At 36.3% G+C, this 22,559-nt stretch overlaps 1 protein-coding gene across 2 annotated transcripts in view; it reads right to left on the minus strand.

Moving 5' to 3' along the window:
• Positions 1 to 2,201: 2,201 nt before the first annotated feature.
• The window catches only part of LOC145992748 (uncharacterized), a 29,246-nt gene continuing 8,888 nt past the window's right edge, over positions 2,202 to 22,559 (minus strand). For both annotated transcript variants that reach the window (XM_083129135.1, XM_083129136.1), the window contains exons 3-8: positions 17,843 to 17,943; positions 15,270 to 15,682; positions 11,729 to 11,855; positions 8,414 to 8,618; positions 5,664 to 5,853; positions 2,202 to 3,493 (exon numbers count right to left, since the gene is read on the minus strand). In XM_083129135.1, the coding sequence (XP_082985261.1) occupies positions 2,338 to 3,493; positions 5,664 to 5,853; positions 8,414 to 8,618; positions 11,729 to 11,855; positions 15,270 to 15,682; positions 17,843 to 17,943 (2,192 nt within the window). In that variant the 3' untranslated portion in view covers positions 2,202 to 2,337. The remainder of the gene's footprint in view (positions 3,494 to 5,663; positions 5,854 to 8,413; positions 8,619 to 11,728; positions 11,856 to 15,269; positions 15,683 to 17,842; positions 17,944 to 22,559) is intronic.

Genomic DNA, 22,559 nt, shown 5'->3' on the forward strand with positions numbered 1-22,559 from the left:
GAAATCAATTTTACGGGGGCAAACATGGAAGTAAAGGAAAGCAAGACCAGCAGAATGTAAGAGTAGCAGGACAAAAGGATACTCAAGATGGTTTTAGTTTTCACGTCTTTCTTGTACAGAAGGTCGATCCACGTATACGTATATGCCCCAGAGCACAGAATCGACCGATCCAAGCAGTTAAAAGTGCGAGAGGACGGTTAGAGCCTGTAGTATTACTAGAAGCACTAGAAGAATAAACTTTTCTTCTCTCAGAATATAAGGTAAAGTTCCCTGTGCAGATAGCAGTGCCATGAATGCACATTTTGGGGATGTGGAGGTAGTGCTGCACATATTCTCAATCTCAGCCATTTTGGAGGTGATGTGATCAGCACCATGCTCTGGCAAGCTTTACCCCCCAGGTACCCATTGATTTGAGGCTGGGTGAGCCCCAGAGATGCTTTCTGCAGGGAAAATTCTGACCTTAGATCACCCATGCCGGGAATCGAACCTGGGCTTCCCAAATGCAAGTCAGATGCCCTACTTACTAGGCCACCACGGCTCCTCTTCCAGAATGAATTAAGAAGTCAGTTTCTAAACTTTGTACGAAATCACTAGACAATTTCTTATTGCAGAGAATCAGAAAAGATTAAAGAAACATGATCTTTCATCAATCGTGAGTTTTTCATGTGTAATAGATGAATATGTCGACACTTCACCACCCGACTGTTGAAATGCATACCTGTTCGTGTCAGTGACCACCTTAGTAGCCATTTCTTGGGTGAACATGCAAATAAAGAAATCAGCTTTATTGTTTCCAGGATGCACGTCAAAGCTTCTGTAATTAATTACTCAACTGTGCTATTGAAATCTTGAAATATGGGAAAGTCTTTTTGCGTCCAATATATATATTGACTTATGTTAACTCCTGCGACGTTTCGGGATGCAACTGCACCCTTCCTCAGGCTGCTCACATTTAGGTTATGTATAAATCATAACCATGTTGAACTCTCCATAGGTTCAGGATATAGGATTGGTAAAAGATGTATGGTTAAAAAACAATAAAAATCTAAAACTCATTACAGGTGCACGTCAAACTATCACGCCGTTTTCCCAATTAGAAACTGCTCCTCGGAATGTTAAAACTTTAAAACTGTGAATAGGCACGGTCTGCGTGTGCTGCAATACTCCAATACCAATCCTATATCCTGAACCTATGGAGAGTTCGACGTGGTTATGATTTATACATAACCTAAACGTGAGCATCCTGAGGAAGGGAGCAGTTGCATCCCGAAACGTCGCAGGAGTTACCTCGATACTTGCAAAACGTAAATCAATATTATGTATATATTAATCTTGTGAGTAATTCGCACAACCTTAATCATGAATTTGTCTTTTTGCATGAACTTGAAAATATTCTCAGTATGAGGACACTTAGAATCTGACCTGTCTGTCACTGCTTTCTGATAAAATGCATGTCACACCACAAAAATCACTTTCCAATTCTTCAAATGAAATTTCTTCTATGCCCTTCACTAAGAAAATTGTTCTGCAGACAAAGTATCCCTTTTTGCGTCAAATGCCTGTGCTATTTTTTTCAAAAAAAGAACTATTGACAAATGAAGTTTGTAATTTCTTTACTTTGATAACTTCACAACAGATCAGTTTCATTAGTTACAAGTAGTAACCAGCAACTGCTCTGTGAGTGAGTGAGAGAGAGAGAGAGAGAGAGAGAGAGAGAGAGAGAGAGAGAGAGAGAGAGAGAGAGAGAGAGAGAGAGAGAGAGAGAGAGGGAGGGAGAGTGAGAGAGAGAGAGTGAGAGTGAGAGTGAGAGAGAGAGAGAGAGAGAGAGAGATAAAAGAAAAAAGAATAAAAGGAATGTTATATGCGGCAATGGTACATAGCAAATAAGCAAGAACACATATCCGCAGCCATGGTAGTGAAAGAATTAATGAACAAAAATAAAATATGTCATTTGTGTGTAAAATATTTCCAAGTAAGAAGCTGGTTGATAGTAAATAGTTAATGGTAAAAGTGAAATATGATTTCAGTTTCCAAGTAGGGTAACTAAAAGGGAAGAAGAAACTTACTTTTCCAGAGCCCTACCAACAGCCAAGTCAATAATTGACTGAAGTATCATTAACAGATTGTTCATATCAGGCTATCCATCCAAATTAAAATCCACATTATGTTAACAGGGGAATGCGACAAAAAATATCGAAACAGATTAAAGAAACTAAAAAACATTTATTGATAAGTATTTTAAAATATATTCGTCGAGCATTTCTAAGGGAAATTACATAATTAAAATGTTTGTTACATAAAAACAACCCACTCCCTCCCACACATACACAGGAATGACTACAAAAACAAATGAAACGATGCATGTTTCATAAATTCCTCATTAGAAGTAAAATAAAGATCACACATTTTACACAAAATGCCAGGTTTCATGCTAGAATTTTCATGTCTGCTACCATCATCTCTTGCCACGACCTTTATAGACTTTTTGGCAATGGTAGCATTGGGTTGTATCTTGACAGTGTTCTCCCTGAACAATTCACTACGAGACTTGCTAACTTCAACTTGTTTTTGCTGGTTGTGCACGGTTTCGATTTGCTTTGATGTGAAGCTAGAAGATTTGGAAAGTTTGTTCTTGTTGTCTGTACCTCGATTCTTCCTGGCCTGCACTTTGGGTGAACTTTCAGTAGAAGTTCCAGGTTTTGAATAGTTCCTTTTGGGTGATAACCCAACTGTTTTTTGTTTCGTTACGGTTCTTTGAGGACTAGGTCTTGGTGACTTACAAGTGTTGGATGGGATTTTTCTACTCTGTTTTGTACTGTTGACAGTGGATGAATTTCGTACAACCATATTTGACCCATCTTTCTTTGTTGCATCATATCTCAATTTATGCTTTGTACAATTTGGTGGCATCTTCACGTTGAATTTAACATCCTTTTTCTGTATGTTTAATGCAGAACGTCCCACAGTTGGCATTGTTGTACACATTTCTTTACAATCGTACAATTCCACTTTAAGATGGTCCTTATTATGGATACTGAGAAGAAATAAACAAGAAAATTCCTTTCCGCAGACATTGCACTTGTGAATTTCATCCTTACTCTCTTGCCTCTCTGTTATCTTCTCAACTGGAAGACTTCTCACCTCACTGATACTCCCATCCAAAGTTGTACAGTGTTCCCTTGTATGAAATACACAGGATAATACAGTAGGAAACTTCCTGTCACAAACATTACACTGCTTAGGATTCGGAGGTATATGTCCTGCTCTCAAAATAACTACTGGCATTCTCACGTCCTCAATTTCAGCTTTGTGAGAGTTTGTCTCAGGTCTAATATTGGAAGCCTTACTGGCGCAATGACGCTTCTTCTGTGTAAAATGAGATTCTTCAAAATCACTGTCCGAATTAGACATTACTTCAGATTTGCATGGCTTATTGTAATTTTCACTGCTATCTTTTTTGAGATCTGGAACATACTTCTCTTTGTTGGTTTGCCTGTAATGATAGATAAAGAAAGGTTAAGACAAAGTTTTTCCATACTTGTTTGTGTGTGTGTGTGGGGGGGGGGGGAGTTATGTCGATTGCAATTATGTATCAGTAGCCTACAGATCCAATATAAAATTACATTCATGATAAGGGGAATAAACAATGCGCTTGATAATAAAAGACGTAAGCGAGCTACTAAAGTTATATCCGCGAAACTTACTTGTAAATGTTCTATTAATTTCGGTGGCCTCTGCCATCATCCACTTGGGAACTTGATGCTTTACTGTTGGGTTGACTTCCGGTTCCTGTTGTTTCCTCGCTTACCGCTAGTGGAGCTGGTGTAGCCATTTCATCTGCTGCGCGTGATGGGTTTGAGTTGTTGTAATAGCGGGAGCCAAACATGAAGTGCCTGACCACTATTGATGTTCAGCTCATGCGGAAAGTGCATAATTGCATGTGTCTCTTTGATTTTTGAGTCAATTAGGGTGTGCAATGTATGTCTAACTGAAACTTTTTGGATCCTGTGTTTGCTAAACTTGAGGTGCCTTGCTAGTCCGGTAGTGGGTTGGGATTTTTTTTGCATCCGTTAAGTGCTGTTGTATACGCTCGTTGATGGATCTGCCAATTTAATTTGAGTAAGTTTACAAGTAAGATTCGTGGATATAACTTTAGTAACTCGCTTACGTCTTATATAAAACTACAAATTGTTCATTTTGATTTTTGTCATTCAGCATCACTTTTCTGCCACTTTTGGCTAATCGCAGCAATGAGGATGAGTGACAAAATTGACAAAGATTTGATCTTGTTTATTTTATGTCACTTGCCTGCCACTTTGGGCTAATAGTGAAGATGATGATGAGTGATGATATGCTGGAATTGATGAAGGGACATTCATAAAGAACACCCATGTCCAAGCCAGGATTTGAATGCAGATTCCCTGGCATCATAGCATGCTGTGCTAACCACCAACAGGAGGTTGGGGTCTCCCCGATGGCACAGTGGTAGCATCATTGCTTTGTAATCAAGGGGTCCCAGGTTCGAACCCGGTGGAGGCACATAGTGGTTCGAATACCACTTTAAACTGTAGGTCCAGCCAGTCACGATTAGCCTTACTGTACATAAAGTGGACTTAAAACACCAAATCAATCAATCAACATGGAGGCTGGCAAAATTGATGAAGGGACACTCACAAAGAACACCCATGGCTAGGCTGGGATTTGAACCTGGGACCCCTGGTGTGGATCTTACTATGCTGTGCTAACGATTCCATCTCAGAGGTTGACAGAAAATTACAAATGTTCCTTGAAGGATTTGAATGGCTCATGCACCTCCTTAAAAAAATAATTTAGAACTTAGCCTTAGGAAAAGAATGCATATTTAGACATTTACTTCACGAATTCAGGGTATATTAATATTTATAAAAACAAAAATAAAATGGCAGAATTTCTCACTAATAAGGGAAGTCCACCAACTGCCTGAGTGGTTTATTTGCAATCTCACCACAATTATCCTGAACTCAGGTTCTTACCTATTATGGGTGTTTATTTGTGAATATCTAATAATCAGTTTCACATCATTTGTTCTATTATTGTTTTTACCCCAAAGTTACAAAAAAAAGAATAAAAAATACCTTTGCCATACAATTTTTGGTTTAGAATTTACAAGAAATATAGATTTTACAGGGTATTTGCACTCATATAAGTTTCAAAGATTTAAATTTGAACCAATATTGTACTGGCTAGAGCTGAGCTGGAACCACTTTGAACCGATATTGATACACTCACTGATTCCCACCGATACAGATACCAATACTAATGCTTGAAAATTGTAATAATTACAAGTTGTTCAAAATATTGATTAATATTAGTTCGGAAGTATTCCACTCAAATTATATACACCAATGTACCAAGAATTTTGCTTTGAAATATGCAATGTTATCATAAAAATCTGAGTTTTCACAGAATAATAGTGTAAACTTATAATTTTGCAAAATTTCTATGAAGATTAGACTGCAAAAGTGTCACTTAGCATTTTTCCAAAGCCCATGAAAGACCAAAATGCCGGGAAAGTATTGATAAAAAATTCCAACTGATATTGGTCGATACTGATACATCGACATCAGTATTGGCTTAGCTGTTGTATAATCATTTAACACCATGTGTTTACTTAGGTACATTACCATATGTGAATGGAATCCTGTGCATTAATACGGCACATGACCTCAGTCTTAGCATCCTCATTGTGCTTTTCCTCCTTATATGGAACCCGTTCCTGCTTGTATGGAATCAGTTCCATCTTCATTCCTTGGGCATTCGTCTTGGAACATGATTGCTTTGCTTTATGATGCCTTCTCCCAGTCCTTCCAGTTCCTGGAAATAAAAATAATGCAGGTTACACTGTATTTATACATACAAAATACATTCTTATATAAGTAATGCCAAACATCCTATGTGAATTGTAGCAAAGATAACTGTCGTTAATATTACATCAACATCAATACATACTACACCTTTGCAAAGATGGCCCCTCAGTGGTGTAGTTTTAACGTCACAATGTAATCAAGGGGCCTGGTTCAATCCTCAGTGGAAGCACATAGTGGTTCGGATCCCACTTTAACCTGTAGATCCAGTCCCGATTAGCCTCCTAATCACTTTGCTCATATATACTGTATTTACTCGTGCATAATGCACACTTTTATCCAAAATTTTTGCCCCCAAAAACTGTGGTGTGTATTATGCACGGAATAATTCAGACAGCCAACATGAAACCATACAAGGTCGTTCCATGATTTTGGGAGAGACGCATTGATTTTTCATGTTTACCGAACCCTATCATGTTATATATCATTGTAAAGCTTGAATCCTGCAGTTTCTGAATATGGAAACAGTATTCCATACAAGGTAACGACACTAATGTGAAATGCAGTTGAAATAAGTTCATCAAAACCTGAAGAAATGTTCTGATTTTTATGGTACTTTGGATGAAAGAAAACATAAGGAAAAAGGATAATAAAAATTAAAATGTATTACTGGCAAAATAATATGACATACATGGAGTGCGTAAATTCCTTAATGGAAGAAATCTTGTGGTGCTAACTGCTATTTGGAAGGTCCTGAATGTGCCTCGTAAAAATTTTATATTAGTCACGGAAAGAAAAAGTATATATTTTGAAAAAAAAAAAGGAATGAGCACTTGAATAGGTATGACGACATTCACTCTTGATCAGTATAGCACAGCTTTACCTACAACTAAGAAAGTAATTTCTTGAAACTGGATTGTTCTGCACATTATATATAAGATATAATTTTCTGTCACTTTTACCCATCAAAAACCAGGGTGCGCATTATACAAGCATGCGCACTATACATGCGTAAATACGGTTAATAGGGATTATGAATTTAGTGATAAGAAATTTTGCTAAAGCTGACAATACACCAACACTGCTCAATAATAAAGAAAATGATAAATATTTTACGAAGAACTTGAATATTTTTTTCCTTTTTACATTAATTTTCAGCCTATTTAGGGCAACCACAAGGATGAGGATGAATGGAGGTTAAATGAAACTAATGCGGGAACACTCAAAAGAAATATTCATGCACATACTGGGACTCAAGACCTGTACTTCTGTGGAGGTCTAGGTTTAGATATATCTGGCAACCATGGAGAGAGCAAGAAATTTATATCACAATTGAAGTATTATAACACCATTAAGCCTTGTTTCCATGATATGAAAAACTCAATATGCTGACCATGGCAGAAATTTATTTTATTATAAAACATAAAACTAAACGTCGTTTCAACCTTAGCAAGGTCTTCTTCAAATTTAACAAGGTACACAACAGGAAGATATATATACAAAACATTACTTCCCTCCAGACTATTAGAAAGTTGTTCTGAAACATTCTAGCAGGTGGCTTTCCCTTGTCAACTGTACTTTCACCTGAAAGTAAATGTGGTGAAGAAGACACAATGAACTGGAATGGGGGACTGAAGATAAACAAAGAATGAAAGAAGGTGTTAGAAAGAGTGGAAAGGGCAAGAGAGAAAGAGGAGAGAAGAAGGAAGAAGAATGAAGGAAAAAGAGCCTGAGATAAATAGTCCAACCACTTTCACTTTAAGGAGAAAGTACAGTTGGCAAGGGAAAGCCACCTGCTAGAATGTTCCAGAACAACTTTCTAATAGTCTGGAGGGGAGTAATGTTTGTGTATATATATCCTCCTGTTTTCTACCTTGTTAAATTTGTACTTGGTGCAGAGTCTGAAGAAGACCTTGCTAGAAGGTTCAAACGTTACGTTTAGTTTATGTTTTATAATAAAATAAATGTCTGCCTTGGTCAGTATATTGAGTTATTCAATTGAAGTATGTATGAATTTTATTACCCAAGTAAACTAGAATTTAATCTTGGACGTTCCAAGTCACCTAGCACAAAAAAAAGAAACAAAAAATATGGAAAGGACATAAAAAAACAGTGGCGTATTCTCCATGTTACCACATTTACTGCCGGGAAACTAAATTTATTCACATATTTTTACATATTTAGCTTTTACAGGTAATTGTTCATTATACACTATGCAAATTATTAAAACAAGCTTCTGAATAAAAATTTAAGTAAATAATTTAAAGAACTTGGAAGACTAGTTTATGTACGCCACTGATAGTTCTGATGGCAAGGTTTCCTCCATAATTGTATGCAGGAAGAGAGGGAACCGAAGAAGTGGGTGAGGAACCTATTATTTATCGTGGTTCTAGTCACTAACATTCTCTGCCTTGAATGTCAATTGTTTTAGCTGACACTGCACCATGAGGACAATCTGCAGGATACATACTTTGAAGTAGCAGATCCCAGGCTGGTAAGTCAGATAATACAATGAGAATCTACACATCAAATTTAAATATATTTTGGGCCTATAAGGAACAAAAACTCACCTGACATGCTTGCAACAGGACTGACAGGGTTCACATTATCTGTACCATAATTCAACTTTGGCCTTTGAGAGTCTCTTTTCGACAGTCTACAAAACTGTTCCAAGATGCCTTTCTTCATTATCAGAAGAGTCCTTTCCGATACAGCTTTATCCAATTTCAAACTCTCAACTGTATATCTAAGATTTTCCTCATCTTGTTGGAGGCTCTAGAATAATAATAATATTATTAGTAAAAAGTACATAATTATAATCAACATATTCTCTCTATGGCAATATTATTCACATTCCGATACACTAATTAAGAATTATCATTATCATTGCCAGCTACGACCATTATTTTCATGTGTGTAGACAGTATTCGTCATTTAGGGCATGGGGTATGGTTTTGCACAAGTGCATATACATTTCACAGTGGCGTGCGGTGACATTTAGACTAGGGTACGCAGCATGGGTCAACCAAAATGGATTATAGGGGCCTGAACCCCCCCCCCTTTCCCGTGTCATTATGTTATTCAGAAAATAACTTCCTTCTACAATTTTATAATGGGAAATTTCTCATCCTTGTATCAATATCCAAATGTAACGAGGTAAAATATATGTATGATATTTTATATTCGCAAATATATTCTGATAGTAGCTACGTAGAGTCCAACAATTCAACTTCGATTATCTCCTTCATGCAGTGCGATGAACATTGAACGGGAAGGAAATGGCACAATCATTTTCCGTCGTTTCAAATTTCACGTGATAAATTTGATAAATCTCAGTATCCTCTACTATTTCACAACACCTTTCGCAGAGGAAACCAACGAATAAAGCCAAAAATAAAGTTTCACTGTTTTTCTACTCAGTCAACCATTCTGTAGAGATATTTTTTTCTTCTTCTCAAAATGCCTAATATACTGGTTACCATCCTTCACTGAAACAATTCTTCCAAATCAGGAACAGACCTTCCATTTCAGATTGTTTACAATTTTTTCGTAAATGCCGAAAATCTCTTCTCCAGAATGCCCGGTCCCCCTATTTTATCACTTCACTGCGCCGACAAACAATAGAGATCCTGTAATGTAAATAATATGAACGAAATACTCGCTGCAAATTTCACACGACAGAAGAAAGCAAAAGTCAACCTCCCAAGGTACGGTGTGTTCGGTCCTCTATGCCTGAAAACCTCACGTTCTTGTGGACGAATGAATCGGAGTTGCCTGTTTACAAAGTATTTTGTAGAAGGGAGATAATTAAGGACAAATAGAAAATACATCAGCATACATCCCAGAACACTTCAAAAGCTAAAATAAATTATGATAGACACAATATAACATCCAATTACATCACTATGCAATGTCTGGCTCATTTGAATCCCATTGTAAGCATTGTGTTTTATTATGTTTTCTTTTATCATTCATTCATATCATCGGGTCAACAATCAACACCCATGCTATGGAACTAAAAAAAAAAAATGTTGACTACTGTCAACACTGCATACACTGTCAAAATCTTGGATACCCTTGATGCTTAGAACCGGGAAAGAAGTGAGAGGGAGGGTAAGGGCTGGCAGACCCAAACACGTGGTCGGGGCTGATCTGAGCCAATGGGGTTACCTTCTGAATTTCTAAGGTACCAAGCAGAAGAAACAGCGTCTTTCTGCGGAAATCGGCAGAACGCGTATCGGGTGGCTGCCAAAGTCACAATCGGGATCATTCGGGACTGCCTTCAGGAAGGATAGGCTAGGCTACGCGAGACAGGCAGCAGCCTGTTCGTGCGGAAATCGGAATTTCTTGCAGTGGAACTGCTTTCGGAGCGATAATTGTTGAATTTTCATGTTCGGGGAAGGCGAAAAAAAAAATATTTTTTTCTTACTGTGTTGTGGGTACGCATTGCGTACCTTGCGTACCCCGAATGCACGCTGCTGATATTTCAATCCTGCTAAAATACATATCATGTTTTCTAGCTTATGTATTTCTCTTCATGTGACAGTTACAAGCAACTCTAAATTTGATTTTTGCGCTACATGAACTTTATTAAAAATACCATTAACAAATGTATTTTGACTCTCGTGTAATTCTTATGAAAAACCTTCCATATTTAAGTTAAATGTTTTCACTAATCAGAATATTTGGCATTTTTGGATTGAACATATTGATCAACATTTATTTCTTCTTTCATTCATGAACTTATCTAACTTGCCATCCCCCCACCACCAAACACACACATACACTGAGAGTGAGAATTACTATTGACTAATTACTAATGACACACTTCAAGACACATGTAGAAATAAAAACATGTATCTCTGAGCATTATCATACATTATGTTCCAAAAGTAAAAGACGATTCTTGGTACATATGATATACTATACCATGTTTTGTTGGAAATATCTGTGCATATGTTTGTACATACAGCATATGTACCAAGCCTTATTATAAGGTTTAATCCTCAACTATTGAAAATAACTTAGAAAGGCAGAAAAGTGAAGAAATAGTACCAAAAAAAGTTTAATGAAGGTGTGATTACAAAGGAAGAAGGAGTAGATCTGAATTAATTAATATTTTATTGTGAAGAGGACAAGACACCCTAAAACTGGGGTGGGGGCCGCAAGTTAAGTTGGCAGTTCAACTGATATAGCCATGGCGCAGAAAAGTCCCACATTCAGGCACTGTCCAAAAGGTCCAAAAAGCAGTCTTGATATATGGTGTTGTTGGAAGTGATGTCACCTAGTCCAGTTCGAAAGCACCAAGTAAACAAGCAACAGAGACCCCCAACATGGAGCATGCAAGGTTGCAGGCTTGAATACTTGATGTTCATTTGTTGAAAATAATGAAAGTTGAAAATTAGTCAGATGTTGGTTGTAGTTCTTCTTAAGTGTGAAAATGTAACTATAAGAACTTTTTAAAATGCTATGCAATTACTGTGGACAAAAACAAGTGTTTATAACGTGGGGAAAAATGTGTTCTTAGTTTTATCTACTTACTGATCATATTTGGTGCTGCAGTCGAAGTGCAATTCAAAAGTTTTCCGCTTCAAGGCCAAGACTTCAAGACTAACTACGAGACCATTCTCGAAGTATGCTCGCTTCAAGTATGATCTTGTACCTTTTGGACATGGCCTTAGTCTTTGATCAAGTTGCAATCTTCAAAAACTATCTGTTAGTTAATTCAAATAATACATGCTTCATAGTTGAAACCTTACCATTAACTTTAACACTACAAAAGTTCAATCATTAAATAGCAAAACATATGTTCTATAACAGGACATTTTTACTTCATTTTATTCACCATCATACTGTGTTCAATAAGAAAGTTTCCTTGCACCTACCTGAATATACTGTAAAGCAGCATCAACAATGTTTGCTGAAGTTGTATTTTGTAAATTACTAATTGGTAATTGATTTAAAAGTAACTCGTAGTTATCCTTCAGACAACTGTGCTCAGGTTTCCTTAATCTATCAATGAGAAGGTAAATAATAAATATAATACCAATAATGAAAATTCATTACAATCAAGATAAACAAATGCAACCATTTCTTTTTCTAGTTATCCTAAAACTGCACTGTTACTAAAGCAATAGTAATAAAAAATCATGCCAAGAACTAAACGTGCCCTCATTAAAATGGTTAAAATTTGGTGGAGGTAACACATCACTACTACCATCTTGCAGCCCCTACTTTACCATTCAGTTGTAATGGAGTTGTGAAATGGGGCACAGCATGCATTCGATGTAAAAGCATATTACAAAAACAAAGATAGTTACATGTCTGTGCAACAAATGAAATGGAGGTCATCTTAGGACAGTGAAACCTCGATTTTACATTTTTCAGGGGGATCAAGCCGAAGAAACGTGAAATGCGGGAAAATGTAAAATCGAGGAAAATTTTATAACGTTTTGCTGTGTTGAAACCACGAAGACTGCAGGAAAATGTAAAATCCGGGAATAAATTAAATTAAATTCAAAATGTAAAGATTGTATTTTCTTTTGTTATTCCTTCTTCAATCAACAAAGTAGTTCATTTTGTCTAAATTATGTATTTACTTAGTGAAATTTAGAAATTTCTTATTTCCGCATTGCACAATTTAATAGTTAAACCCTATTAATTTCGAAGATCCTCTTCATTCACTAAGAGTACGGCATCTGGAGCAGAGATGATTTAACTATTAAATTGTCCAAATCTCTAAATTTCACGCAAGTAATTTTAAACCATGTTTACTGCATCCATCATAAATTATGAATGTTTTATATATATATATATATATATATACAGGAATAGGGTTAGAAATGGTGCCAGAAGGGCGGATAAATACAAATAATGAAGGAGACAGTAAACACTTACCACACGAATAGAAATAATTCAATATTTCGCGATCTGAGTCGCATTTTCAAGAAGGTAGATAAAAGATCGACGACACTGTGAGTAGAGGCACAGAATACTGACCGTAGCATCATCCACCTTTTACCCCCCCGCTCTGACACATCTTTCCGCAGGCGATGGGAAAGGGCCTATATAGCAGGCATGCACGCCACTATACCCCCCGGACTCAACCTAGCCAACCAGTAACTCTTTCCTCTCCTCCCCGAAACTACCCACCCACCTTACAGTAAACACTGGCTAAAGTATTTCGTGTTTCCTTTCAACTGTCTCTGGCAACACTGACCGTAGAGACGCTACGGTCAATATTCTGTATATATATATATATTGTACATCTTGTGGGGTATTTAAAATCGTCCAATTCATTGTATTTACTTATTAGCCAATGAATTCAATCATATTTACCTATTAGCCACTGAATTCAATCATATTAGTGATGAAATAAAGAATGGGTTTTATCTTAGGTAAAAATTGTGTGAGCAAATACATAACCAGTGTAAAAAATAACCTACAAGTACACTACAATTTAATATAATCTACGATTAAAATTAAAACATTACAATTTAAAATAACTCCAGTAGAATTTCGAAAAAATAACTGCTGAATGAATAATGCTAGAATTTTTCTCTTTTTTTTTGAAGGAACTCTCCAAGTTTTACTATTACCCATGAAAGAAAATAAGTGCTATGTATGGTGAGCATGTGGCATGTGACTAAACATATGAACTAAAATAGTGACTTCCACAGTGCAACAGAAAGGTCAATGCTGTTTTTGGTTTGATGAATTTCAGTCTTTCATTAAAGTGTTTCTGTTTTTCATAGTTATGAAGGCATCCAACATACCCCGCAGAAAAATTCCCGAACACACAAAAACTAGGTATATATGGCCCTCAACAGAGAATGATCAACGCTTGTGAAACAGTTACACCACAAATGCTGCTAACACCTGGCAAAAGATAGAGTACCATCATGATATTTGTCAGGCCACAAAAGGTGCATATGTGGAGATCTACTGAAACGAGTTCTTGAAAAGCAAATCAAAATCCCGTTAGTCTAGCATTTTTAGTTTAAAAAATATGTAAATTTGTTATTGATAATTTTACCAGCATGCTGTTATGACCACCCTTCTATTCTCATTACACTGCTTGCAGATTGAGAAGTGTAGGGATCACTTCCTCACTTAGATTTTTACCTTTCAGGCTCTTATCATATTACGCAAATTCATCGAAGTGTGTGATTTTCATGCTTTTATTAGTAGACATGCAACAAAAAAAAAGTTAACCCCTCACAAAAAAAGGGGATGTTTGACATGCATAAGCAAACTTAAAAAAATGCCTTCCATCAAAGATAACACAGAATACGCCTTCCTCCCTCCTCTTTTATACAATGTAATCGTCAATTTAGCTTTTCTACACATGGCAAAAAAATTATTATTTATACATCGTGATTGAGTTCGTACAAAATTAATTTTTATAAAACTATTTACTAAAACTCAACGACTTAAGATGATCTGTCATACTGCATACACGAACAGAGAAAACTAAAAAATAATTCAGGCACCAGCCCCTTTTCCAGATTTCTTTTGTGCAAATATGGGTTATTGCAGCCATTAATCCAAGTAAGATAAAGCTACACATTTTGAAATGGACCTTAAAAAATCTAATTTATTAATTAACATAAGATTGGATTAGGAGTAATTAGTTCTTGATCTATCGGTAATACCATAAATAACTGTGCAGTACATTCTAATATATGGTCGATTCTTAACATTTTGCTGCAGAGTTTATAATTCGGCTTGCAACAGTGCAAAAATTTATAATGGCATGTAATGATACATGTGATACAAAACATGTATTGTGTTCGTTAATATTACTTAAAAAAAAAAAAGGTAATGGAGTTTCCATAAGTTAACTATTTCGGTGCAAAAACTGGCCACATGTCGGTACCAAAAGTAGTATAAAAATGGCATATCGGAGTTAAAATTGTGAATAAAACCCTAAGTTTTATTTAAAAACTACACATTTCCCTTCTGATAGAACATTTATGTAGTTATCAGAGTAATAAGTTTATTCCTGTGTAAAGCAGTTCATGTTTGCTTCTCAAATATTTGCAGTAGAATTAATCAATTTTCCGTGATTTGCATAACTCACAGAATACAGAATAATTCTGACTTTACAAGTGTCGCGTCCGTAAATAAAATCTAAATTTCATGTTTGAGACATTATTTCGCATTTTGCAGTTCATTTTGTACACTTTCGTGACAAAACGTGGTAGGAAAATGCACCTCACACCTCTCAAAAACATGAAAAACTAACATTACAGCACGTTATTTCACATTTCATGTTTTTCTACCCCTAGCTGTACACAATAGCTTGTTTACTTCTTTATATTAATAGCAACATATAAGAGTAAACACATTGGCAGATGTGTGAAAATGATATTCTTATACTAGACAAGAGAGAAACATGCACGATAAAAAGTAGAAAAGCCTTACTTGCTCGCCTTTTTCCCTCCATTCCCAGTCGTCTCTTCAGTTGAACCATCACCTTGTGTGCTGCTGACACCACTGTCACTCGTCCCGTCCAAACGATCTTCATCACCAACAATTTCACTCGTCTTTCCTCGAAACGTTTTGTCAGTCTTTTCAGCTGCACTACCACAATCCTCGTTATCTGAGATGGTTATTACGTCAATAACTTCGTCACTTTTGGTCTCCTTATACAGCAGTCTCGTGATTTGTTTTTGTCCATCTAGTTCCACAGGTACTTCAAAATCAGGAATTTCAATCTTTGGAATGATTGTTCCATAGTCTATTCCTTGGACCCCAATACTTATATCGGACATCTCTGACCGGCATGCTAACTTGTAGGTTGACTCACTTTGCAATTCTCCATTACTTTGTTTTCTCTGAAAGAGATAATATTTTTAATTTTACCGTAATGCTTAAACGCAGAGTTGATACAAAAATTGACCACTAGATATTTTCGTTAATGCCAGGATGGTCCATTTTTTGACCAAGCAGTGTTGTCATGTAGTATGTGATATGTTGAACACAGTGTTACCCATATAATATTTGGAGACAAATGTTTTGATAACTGCCAGCCTCTGTGGAAGAGTGGTTAGCACAGCGTGCTACAAAGTCAGGGGTCCTAGTTTAAAATCCTGGCCTGGATATGGGTGTTTGTGAATGTTCCTTCATCAATTTCATCATATCCTCACTCATCCTCATCTTTGCGATTGGCGAAAAGTGACAGAAAAACAAAGTAAAGTAAAATAAACCAAATGAATGTTTTGATTTCTACACGGTAATTAGTGAACCGTAATTTGATTCTAGGTACATTTCGTGTGTTTATGGGTGTCCTTGATAAAATCCATACTTTTATTTATATTTTTTTCATGAATTTTCATGCCTCTGCCATTACTACAGATAGGCAAGTTAACAAAGGCTTTTTTTTCAAAGGCATTAATTATCACCATATTGTAGAAAGAGGGACCGAAGCAACTAAAGGAGTCCATAGGCGTATAGCCTAATCTGAACTGAACAAAACAAGGTATTGTTTGTAACTCTACCATTCATAGATTACAAGATATTAATTTTTATGTAAAACTTTATGGAAGTTTAAATTTCGAAATGAAAACGTGTTTAACAGCATCAGTATTTAAGGGTACAGAAATGAAATTTAAATAGGTTGTCCTTTGCTTACTAGTGATTTTGCTTGCATTCTTGATCCTCACATTGCAGAAAAAAAATAACATTCAATGGGTACTTCCACGAAGGCAGGGACACAGCACCATATTAAAAAATTAAAAAGTGTTTCGGAGTTTGGTAACAGTATTCATCTAATCAACATGAAGCAAACTGTATTGGTAACATGCCGATTTTCTCTGTGATGGTGCAATTTAGTCAATAGCACCATTCTTGTAAATGTTGACTAGTCTACACACATGCTTCATTCTGTCATTTTATGTAGCAAAACCATGGACTTGCAATTTTAATGTTTATTATTTCATGCTGCGTTTACAACATATAAAATTTAAATACAGGAACACAGAACAAATTTATTATTGCATGAATGGGTACTACCACACTGTCACTTTTAGTGTAAAACTTTGGTGGTCCTATGAATATAACACCACCACTAGGAACAAAGTGATTCTAATTTGTCAAAATGTACTTGACTGTGGAATAACCAGTGATGGACAATTTGCCTATTACCATCTTTACACTAGGGATGGCCACAATATTTGGTTAACGGATTTCCAGATTTCAAAATACAGTAGAGCGTCGATTATCCGAACGTCGGTCAACCGAACGACCGCTTAACCGAACTGTGTACTCGCTCACTTTCAGATATCTGTAATGAAAAAAGTACGTGACTTAGCTGCTCGTAAGCGTGTAGGCTTGCTTAGACAGACCAAAATAAAGGATTTTTTTAAACGTTAATTTTGTGTACTGTGTGTATTGTTCATGCAAAATGCGTATGTAATATGTACATATTTTTGTTTAATAAACTGTACCACATACTATATATTCCTACTAAAGTTGCCTTTGTACGTTACTTTGTAATACATACTTAAAGAGATGCCTGTTTTTATGAATAAATTTACTGTACAGTACTTCTTTTTGGCAAATAAACATGTACAGTTCGATTATCCGAACAAACCAGTTTTCCGAACACCCATGTCCCCCAATTACTTCGGATAATCGACGCTCTACTGTACCCAATACTTGTTCCGGATGCAATGGATAATCTGGATAATTCAGATATCCAGATAGTACAGATGTGATGAAGGATTTGTAGAAAATCCACACAGTGAAATACGAACATGATGAATAAAAGAATATGTGGATAGCCTGTAAAATGGACAAACAATAAAACTGTCCAGACAATGCACACATTCCGAATATGAACATTTTGGATAATCCAAATTATCAGAATATCCAGATAGAAAATTATCTGATATCCAGATAAAATTTTATCCGAATTTGGCCATCCCTAATCTTCGCCAATAGCTGTGTAAATGCCAATCCCCGAAACATGTATGAAAGAAGTATTTTACACTCACCTGCTTCCTGTCAGAGACCTTCATAGCTGTACCACTTCTCTTCAGCTGAGGGAAAGGAGATTCAGATCGGACTGATTGTACATCAACGGAATAACCTCCTCCTTAAAAGCAAATCATGGAAAAGTTATAATGGAAAGAATCATACTTTTATCAACACACAAATGGCTTGTATTGGGAGACCTGAGAGATTGTACCATCCCAATTAATCTTTGGGCATAAAGTGACTCTTTATTTGTCTGTTACATTTCTGTTAGGCCAGCTGCACACTGGATCCGACACTATGGGGCAAGATGATTCAATTTGCTAAAATCTGATAGCAGGTTTCGTCCACGTACACAGAAGTTCGTCATTTATAATTTGGGAAGCAGATCACGAAACATTATAAGTATAAAAGTTTACAGCAGAATCAATGTATTAGGTTGTATGTTGTGAATTGAATATATTTCTAGCAAATAATTGGTTAGAAAATACACAGGGTGGCTACAAACAAGCAAAAATGAAATTCCCTGACTTTTCCAGGTTTTCCAGGACAAAATTTACATTTTTCCCTGACAATTACAAACTAAACTAAATCGATGTTTTTGTAAATTGAAATAATAAACTCATACAGATCCAGGCATGGATTTGTTAAGCACCAATATTATCTTCAATGAAATTGACTTAATTCCTCTATTCTCTATGATTTGAATTCAAACTGCAAAATAGTGAATTTGGAAAATTATTACAATTCACAAGCTAGGGAAGGAATTTTGTCATATGCAGTAAGTTTAAAATAAAATACTTGATTATTTTTAAAGTTACGACTAAATGAGATAAGAGTGAAGAGTGAATGATTAAGAAATACAATTTGTAATTTATCAGTCTCCTTATACATTCTCGCTATTATATGTTGATATTTCCACTGAGGTTTGGAACCCTGTGCTTGCAAGAACCATGAGTGCGGACTCATTTTTCAATGCATAAAGCTACTTTTCTCTTCTCTGTAAAGCAAACAACTTGACTCTTGCATATAACTGAAACAATTGAATCGAACAAAATAAAGTGTCATATTTCCTTACATTATCAATGGGTTTTCTGCTTCAGTACAGTATATCCAAGTGAAGTACTGTGAAATTGACAACATGCAGTTATACCATTAATGCTGCCGAAAAGGGTATGTAGGTATTAGAAATTTAACGCAAGGAATTTATAGAATTGCATTGTATAGGTACCTGATTTAGCTAACCACACATTAAAACACTAATAATAAAAGCTTCTGAAAGTTCATATACGAGGAGCATCATGAAAAAAGCTCCAATGGTGCCTATACGCAGCACTAATGGTCGGAGAGCGACACACACACATGCAGGCAGGAAAAAGTGGCATTTAGCTGTAATCTGGTACATTTGCAATGCAACCGTTTTAGGACAGTTCTAGGTTAAAGATTGCAGCTCTCATACAGTCTCCCACCGATTTCGATGTAGCCTACATTGCACGCTCAGAATTTGGCACAGAGCCACCAGCAATTGTGTGAGGTGTGCAGACCGGATGTCGTGAATGATAGTATGGTCAGACGATGGTGCAGACAATTCACGGAAGGCCAATCGAATGTGCACAACCCCATACAGCACAACACAGGCCCTTTGCATCACTTCAGGTGAGAGATCTTGGACCACTCCCTGTACAGCCCTGACCTTTAATGTACCGACTTTCATCTCCTGGTTTAACTGAAGAGGTTTCTGCCAGGGCAAGGATTTGACAGCTACACTGCGGTAGAGATAGTTGCAGTCTTTGTTTGTCAGACACATATACCATGGGCATACAAAATTTAGTGACATGCTACGACAAATGCCAGAACAACGGTGGTGATTATGCCGAAAATTAAGTTAGGACTCACTGTTACTAATGCAATAAATTACTACTGATATTCTTGTTTTATTTATGCCTAATCAGTAGGGACTTAACATTTTGTTATTTTTTTTTAAATTGGTGTATTTTCTTATTTTTTATTTTTTACTATACGGTGTTATTTTTCCCAAAATTCACATTTTCATTTTAGCGCATTTCCTGTCAAAAATCCGAAATTATACCTTCACGGTGTTTTTAAACTCCTGTTTCAAATTGTAAGTCACATGCCTTACGCCTCTTCGTGAGAGTTTGATATCTTGTAAGTTATTTTGGGAAAGATATTTTCCATACCCCATTTTTTTTAATTTTAAGGTAAGGATTTTAGATAATGGAATTTTCCCTGTATATACAGACGGGTGCATAATGACCATAAGTGGCGACGCACCAAAAAATTAAAATCAATCAATCTCACGTGACAGATACCGATATATTATAGCACCAAAAATTGGCATTATCTTTTTTTGACTTGTTAGTGTTACGTTTCCCAAAATTCGCGTTTTTGTTTTAGAACATTTATCTGCGAAATATACCGAAACTTAATACTTCATTGTGCTTTTAAACTATTATTTTAAATTGTAGGTCACATGGTCTACGTATTTTCATGACAGTTTGATATGTTGGAACAGATTTTTGAGGAAGTAAAAGTAAAGTGCTCCCCTGCACTTTTCCATAAAGGTGTATAGGGGTGTGGAGTTAGGGTCCAACACTTTCTTGATCATGGCTGAAGGTGGGGGTGATGTGATCAGCACCACGCTCCTGGCTACCTTTATCCCTCAAAGTTTCCTCAAGGTACCAGCTACATATGATGCTGGGTGGGCGCTGGAGCAGTTTGAATAGGTGGAAATCATCCCGGTTCTCCCCCGCAGGGGATCGATCCCGGGTCTCTCGCATAGTAGTCAGACGCCCTAACGACTGATCTCCATTATTACTCGCTCGGCAAATGCCGATGGTGCGCACTTAGCTTGGTAATTCAAAACATATCTTGTGTGACAAATACGAATATATGGCTCCCGTGTGATGGTAGATACGCACTCGATCTCCTGTTAGAACCCTGCCGCTTTGCTCTGTGATGCAAATGGTTTTGGTAGAAGTTGAAAAAATCGTGGGAAATACATGATTTAATGTGTCTGTCGGAATTATTATATGTTCGTATAACTCTACAATTTACTCTTGAGTAAAATGTTGGAAAACTTGCATGTTCTATGTACACAAACATGGCCTAGAAAAATACAAGAATGTTGGATCTCATGGAATTTTTCATTTTTTTTTGGACATTTCTTTAAAAAAAAATCGTTAAAAATGCCAACAATTCGCATTTTATGCCAAATTCGCATTAATTCGATATTTCTAATGGGCGAAAAATGTATCCAGACAGCACTGCACATTCCTAAACATAACTTCGCAGCAATTACCATTTTTCACGGTTTTGGCGTTTGCGAAAAATCAATGTCCCTACTAATTGGAAATTACTTTCTGGCCACCCTTCAAATAAATCAGTAGATGGAAAGTGAAAATTTAGCAGGGCTGGCAGAGAAAAGTCAATCCTTGAAGAAAGTGATTTGCTTTTATGACTGAATGAATCGAGTAAATATGATATTAAAATATTTACATATTTTTATTATTAGTATTTTGTTTCATAATATTGGATATTACCCTTACCCTGTGAGAGATTAATGACCATCTCTCATGAGTTTAAACAGACAGGACAGAGAGCGGCGTTAATTTCAATGCAATACTAGTGTTACAGTAAATTTGAGGTTGGGAGCATGCTCTTGCCAATTTTTATAACGTTCACCAATGCAGTTTGTATTTCACTTTTTCGTGATAGTATTCAATATATATCCCGTTTGGTTGAATTCTTCTTGATATCTAAGAATAGTGCAATGTCATAGTAAACGTATGTTAACTTGTGCAAAACCAGTAATACGTCAGGATGATGAAAGAAGACCTACATAAGCACTGCTACATTATAAATAAGGTGAAGTGAGCCAGTAGAGTAATAAAATTCCAGCAGCATATTTGCAGTCCATGCAATTTCTGTTGCATGTTGTAGTGAGATACTTTGTCAGGTGGCGATATTCAACAAAAACCGTATGTATCAATCGAACCTATTTGTTTCCATGTTCCTACATTTTTCCCAACAAAATGCCTTACTACGTGACAAGCCCCCTTACTACTCCCATATGGACAAGAAAAAATGATAATTCAAAGTATTTCCCACGTAATATTTAGAGGCTTAACCTTTACTACCCCAATGATAGCATATGGTATCATCAGAGTAAGGTCGTACTGGCCTGATGATATCATATGGTATAATGGTGCTGATTACGAAATGAATGTGCTTTTTGGACGTTCATACTCTTATGTTTGGGTGGAAACTCTGACACAGGTCTGGAGCAAGCCTGAGAAATTCATACTGAAGGCCAACCTCCCCTTCTCCCCCTCTCCACAACATATCCATGCCACATTTCCGAACAGTTTCCCATTTTGGCTCATTATTCAATTTGCATGGCACCCAGGAACATGAAATATGTTTCAATCTCTTTGGAAACGTCCATTCTTTGAAGAGAATACTAAGATTTGCGCTTTATCCCCAAAAAAGCAAAACTTCAGATTTTTGTGTTTTTTTCATTGAAATTTGGGGTTGGTCTCCCCCAAACCCCCTTCCTCGGTCAGGTGTTCTGAATTGTACACGGTTGCATGCTATGATGTTTTAGCTGCAAAACAAAACTTATCCGAAGTAGATTGCTCCGATAGTGCCCGAGTTATAACAATTTACCTCCAAAAATGCAAATTACATATTTTTCGTAAAAAAAAATCACATTTTGGT

The sequence above is a fragment of the Lepisma saccharinum genome, chromosome 9, assembly GCF_977018435.1.
Source record: "Lepisma saccharinum chromosome 9, izLepSacc3.1, whole genome shotgun sequence".
NCBI lineage: Eukaryota > Metazoa > Arthropoda > Insecta > Zygentoma > Lepismatidae > Lepisma > Lepisma saccharinum.